The sequence below is a fragment of the Arachis ipaensis genome, chromosome B05 (assembly GCF_000816755.2).
Source record: "Arachis ipaensis cultivar K30076 chromosome B05, Araip1.1, whole genome shotgun sequence".
Lineage (NCBI taxonomy): Eukaryota > Viridiplantae > Streptophyta > Magnoliopsida > Fabales > Fabaceae > Arachis > Arachis ipaensis.
In genome coordinates, this window is record NC_029789.2 from 124,944,697 (window position 1) to 124,950,535 (window position 5,839).

The window sequence follows — 5,839 nt, forward strand, 5'->3', positions numbered from 1 at the left end:
GAGTGAAAATGATGATTTTTTAACGTTTTATGACGTTGAGGATGATTTTAATAAAAAAAAAATCGGGGACGATTTTGAGTTTGGCCTCAAATTTTAGGGACGAAAAAAGTACTTAACCCTTAGTTATTCTATTTTTAAATTTGAATTCTAAGTTTGGATGAGATCTTAACTGATTATGTTTTAAATTGTTATGATATGATTCATAAAATTTGAATGATTTAGATTTCAATTTACAATATACAATTTAAATTTGAATTGAGATTCAAATTCGAAATCAATAACGAATCTCATACTATATATATGTATGCCAAGAGTAGAGAAAAAACATAAATAACACAAGTATTTTATTCTTTTACCTCTACACATAAATTTATATGAGCTTAATTTTTGGAAAATAATTTTATGGTGTGAAAAGAGTTGCAAGAGATTTTTAATTTAGATCATATGTCTATTAGTCAAAGAGTTAACAATAAGAATTGATTTCGGTGTGAATACTCATAACACCTTTTTTTTTTTCTAAAGTCAGATAATTCCATTTATGGAATGAAAAAAACATATAGGTGTTCATATATGGGACAAATAAAAGTAATGGACACTCCCAACGTTCTACTATAGAGGTAACATCATATAATAATCTAATAAGAGAGATAAAAAATTAAAGTGCTCATCAATTAGAAAGTGGGAATTTGTTGAAGCTCTTTCTCCAGCTTCAAAGCCGACACACCATTATCTCTTCCACACTAGTTGATACATTATCAAAGATGAACCTGTTCCTAGCCTTTTATAAGGACCAGCTCAAAATCACCATCATCATTCTCTGAGAGGAGCTATTGAATTGGGTACGCAAGGCTCCCATTCTCAAGTTCCACTCAACATAGAAGTCAGAGTCTTCGGTGCTCCTTCTAGTAGCTGGTAAGTTCATTTTGACCAAATTTTCTTTGATTTTACACAATGGAAGATGCAATAATTGATTGTTTCTGGAAATTGTAGGCATCTTCGGCAAATAGGTTGAATCGATGGGATGCGATGATGAAGCTTTTGCAGCACTGGAAGCTTTTCATAGAAGCCCCTCCAGAGAAAAATCTTAATCTTCCCTGGGATTTTCAGCTTCCACAATTCTCGCCACAAATTTCGTTGTCTCATAATCTCTGGGCAAAATTCAATGGGAGGATGCAAGAACCCATAAGCCACACGGTACCCAGTACTCACTTCATGCAAACTACTTTATTAAAGGCCCAATAAATTTTATCTTTTCCATCCCCAATTGTTGTTGCTAGCACACGCTGACTAGTGTCTTCAGAAAAAATACTTCTAATTAGAGTTTGATTCCACTGACCATTAAAAAGTATTAAGTCTTTGACCATCAATGGTGGTTGATTTTGTAGATTGGAAGTTTCAGATGAAGAAACAACATAAGGATGTGGAGGAGAAAGTCAAGGATCACTGAAGATTTGGATACTAGATCTATCACCAACTCGCCAAACCAGCTCCTTTTCAACAATCTTACGCCCTTCCAATATGCTACGCCACCCCCCCACGAAGGTACTGTTCCAATCTCTGCATTCATTATAGAACTGTATCGAAAATATTTACCTTTGAGGAGTCTAGCTAGGAGTGATTGTGGCTGAGAGACAACTTTCCAACATTATTTTGCTAATAGCGCCAAATTCTTAGCCCCTAGGTCCTTAAAACCTAGTCCACCTTCTAATTTTGGTCTTGTTCCCAACTAAGTCATGCCATTTTTTGCTCTGTACTTTTTTGATCCCACCAAAATTGGGAGAGTATGTTGTGAATCTCCCTAATTAAAGTGTCAGGAAGACGAAAACATGATAATAAATAAATTGGGATAGCCTCCCCAATAACTTTAATTAGAACATGCCTGCCTGCAGAGGAGAGAAGTTTTTTTTTTTCACCCTTGAACTCGTTTCCTCACCTTGTTCTTGATTTCTCCGAAGGTGGCCTTTTTTTATTTTTGGACTGTAGATGGAAGACTCAAATATTCATCCTGTGCACCAATATGATTAATTTCCAATTTCCGAGCCAGTAGTTATCGAGCAGCGAGAGGAGTATTATTACTAAAGAATAGAGCTTATTTATGCAAATTAATTTTTTGGCCACTGAACCCCTCGTATGACCGAAGAAGATTGAGAATATTTTCACAATTGTTTACGCTTTGCAAAAAAAGATTGAGTCATCTGCAAACAATAAATGATTAACAGTAGGACATCTTCGATTGATCTAAATACCTTCAATGAGACCGTTTTGCTCTGTCTTGTTTAGTAAAAAGGATAATCCTTCTGCACAAAAAAAAAAGGTATGGAAATAGAGGGTTTTCTTGATGGATACCTCTATTTGATTTAAAAAAACCAAAAGGTTGACCTTCGACAACGACAGAGTAAGAAACTGTAGTCACCACCTCCTATATCCAACCAATCCACCTAAATTCAAATCTCAACTTCTCCAAAATGAACCAAAGAAAATGCCACTCAACACGATCATAGGATTTGCTCATATCCAATTTAACAGCCATTTCACTCGATAGGCTCCTCTTCTTTGTCTTTAGATAGTGCATATATTCATGAGCGGCTAGGACATTGTCTGAAATCAATCTATCCTTAATGAAGATACTTTGATTAGGGTTGATCAGTGAAGTCATAAATTTCTGTAGCTGATGGACTAGTACTTTAGAAATAATCTTATACACAACTGAGGAAAGGCTGATAGGTCTAACCTGTGTCATATCGTTTGCATTAGAAATCTTAGAAATGAGACAGATTTGTGTATGGTTGAAGCTCTTTGTTAGTCTACCATTAACAAAAAAATCGCAGACAGCCTTAAAAACATCCTCCCCTACTAAACATCAGTAGAATTGAAAGAATTTAGCTGTAAATCCATCATCACCAGGGGCGCTCTGGGGGGTGAACACTAAAGACCGCACGTTTTACCTAAGCAAAACTGACCGGTCTAGTTAATTTTCTGTTCACCGTTGCTGAAACTTTGGTTTCAAAATCTTTGAATGTATGTGCCGGATTAGCTTGGTTAATTGATGTGAAGATATCCTTGAAGTATGTTTCAGATACTTGTGTAATTTTCTCACGGGTGGTAGCATACGTACCATCATTCTTTTTCAGTTTCTAAATTTTATTTCTCTAGATTTTGGATTAGAATGATTGGTGAAAGAAACTTGTATTTCTGTCCCCTTCTTTTAGCCACTTTACACGAGATTTCTCCCTCCAATAGTTTTCCTCCCTAAAGTAAGTATCCTCAAGTTTATTTTTCAAGGCTTCAACCTATTTTTCCCCTATAATACCCTCCTCTCTGAGAATTTCAAGCTGAGATGTGAGTTCATTATTGTCCTTCTTCGAATTAGATTTGTTCTGCTGCTACCATTGAACAATATGATGCCTACAATGCTTCAATTTTTTAGCCAAAACAAACATTGCTGAGCCATCTACCCATTTCTTCCAAGTTTCAGTGATAATTATCCGAATTTCTTCTAAACCACACCATCTCTCCTGAAACTTAAACATCCGATTAGATTTTTCTATAACTGGATTTGTATCAAGGAGGATAGGCGCATGATCTGAACTATTTTTTGTGAGTCAAGATAGCGAGGCTGATGAAAAACAATCCATTCACTCACTGTTTGCAAATGCACGGTCAAGCCGCTCCCTGATTTGGTCCTGCCTTCGTCGCCTATTAGTTCAGGTGAACATTCTCCCAATCATACCCAAGTCCTTCAGTCCACCACCATCAATAAAATTCACAAATTCAGAAATAGATGAAGCTGATTTTAATCCCCTACTTACTTCTCCTCGAGGCTCACTATAGCATTAAAATCACCCATAATTATAATTTTTCCAAAGAAATCTTGTACAAAAGATGAAAGTTCTGTGTATTGGGTAGACCGAATCCCATCCAAGCTATTTAAATGTACCCCAATCAGCCCCCAAGAACAGTTCAAAACATGATCAGTTACCTTGGCAGCTATGAAAAACTCTTTTTCAGTAAGAATCTCAACCGTTGTGCCTTCCTTCCATGCTAAAGCCAATCCACCAGCTGTATCCGTTGGACTAATAATCCTCCAATACGTAAAATGATAAGATCTCAACTTACTTTCTACCAGACGAGATTGATTTTTTGTTTCACATAAAAATACAATTTCGAGGGAGTGAAATTACACATCCCTTTAAGGTTATGAACTGTTAGGAATCTTCCCAAACCGCTAATTTTTATAAAAGAATTCTCATGACGAATTAAAGGGAAGGAATAAAGAAGGGAATAAAGAAAGGATTAAAGAAAGAAATTGACAAATCAAATATTGACCTAAACGGCACAAAAGTTTTGTTTTAAAAAAAATTCTAACAGAATAAGTTAAAGGAGTATGTTCTCCTCACATGAAAAAACCTAAACGGCGCAAATAAATACTCATAACATCTTTATACCATAAAAAAATGTTATTTTTACTAATATACTTAAATATTTAAATTTGATCTATATATTATTTTTAAAATAAATTTAAGTACAAAATAAATTTTTAAAATTAATTTTTTTATTGCATATTATGAAGATACGATAATCTTTCAGTTGTGCATTACAACTGTTGTTTGGAATCGTCACTGTTTTCAGCAGACAAGAAAAGTTATGCATTCATTATCCTTTCTAAATTTTATATTATTATTATTACCAAAAAAATGAAGCAGAAGAGCCATTATGCATACTTTATACGACACTTGCTTCTTCATATTCTATAGGACCGAAACGGAANNNNTGGCCAAGTGGTGATTGTTGCTTTAGCTAGAAAAAAAATAATATTTTTTCACACCACCTAATAGTACACACCAAAAGTCGAGAGGTAGATATAAGTTTAGTTAAATACTATTCTTTTATTCTAAATATAATAGGAAATGATCATTACATTAAGCAACATATCAAGCCAAGCGCATTGCTTTTTTTTTTTAATCAATTTTATTTTTATATTAATAACATTTTGGCTTCTTTGAGAATATATAAGTAGCTATATACTTATCAATATTTATAAGTGGAAGAGAAAATTTAGAAGTGTTCAATTTTGCACAAGTATCATAATGAGCAAGGAAACCTCAACACAAGAAATGAAAGATGTATCAAAACTACAAGAAGAGGAAGCAATAAAGCCTCAACAAGTGAAAAAGGATTCACAAGACAAAATAGAAACTTCAAAAGAGAAGAAGATCAAGAACAAGAGGAAGGAAGAACCGCAACTACCGGTTTCCGAGTCGCCACGGTCCATCACATACCATTCTTCCGGCGGCTCATTCACCAGCAGTGAGGCCCCTCCAGTAGGCGCAACGGCGGCCAAAATGGGGCAGGACGAGCCGGATAAGGTTGAAGAAGGCATAGTGGATGGGGGACGAAATAGTGGTTACTTGATGTCCAAGAAAGAGGCCAAGTTGAGCATGGTATTGCTAGGGCTCAGAATTGCTACATTTGTGTTCTGTTTGGTTTCATTTTCAGTGTTAGCTAATGATACCAATAAAGGGCCATTTTCTTACTCATTCTACACATATAAGGAACTCAAGTATGTTGCTCTTCCCTCCTCCTTCCTTCCTATTGTGTCATGAACAAGTTTCAACATTCTATTTTTTTAATTTTATTTTACTCAATTTGATCTAAAATTTTGTACGGGGATGTTGTTACATTCTTTTGTTACTATTATGCGTGCATTGTTTAATTACTTTTTAATTATTATGCTAAATGAACACAAAAATTTAGTCACTCTTATAGAAATACTATAAGGAGAGGGGCGGGGCCGTCAATAATTTTAGTCAAATTCGTGGTTAAAAAAAAATTGACGAAC

The 5,839-nt window shown here is 34.9% G+C and overlaps 1 protein-coding gene across 2 annotated transcripts in view; it reads left to right on the forward strand.

Moving 5' to 3' along the window:
* Positions 5,018-5,839, forward strand: part of LOC107642046 (CASP-like protein N24) — a 3,108-nt gene continuing 2,286 nt past the window's right edge. The window contains exon 1 of one of the 2 annotated variants that reach the window (XM_016345372.2): positions 5,018-5,560. In XM_016345372.2, coding sequence (XP_016200858.1) covers positions 5,088-5,560 — 473 coding nt within the window. In that variant the 5' untranslated portion in view covers positions 5,018-5,087. The remainder of the gene's footprint in view (positions 5,561-5,839) is intronic. The other variant, XM_016345371.2, reaches the window with a different exon arrangement.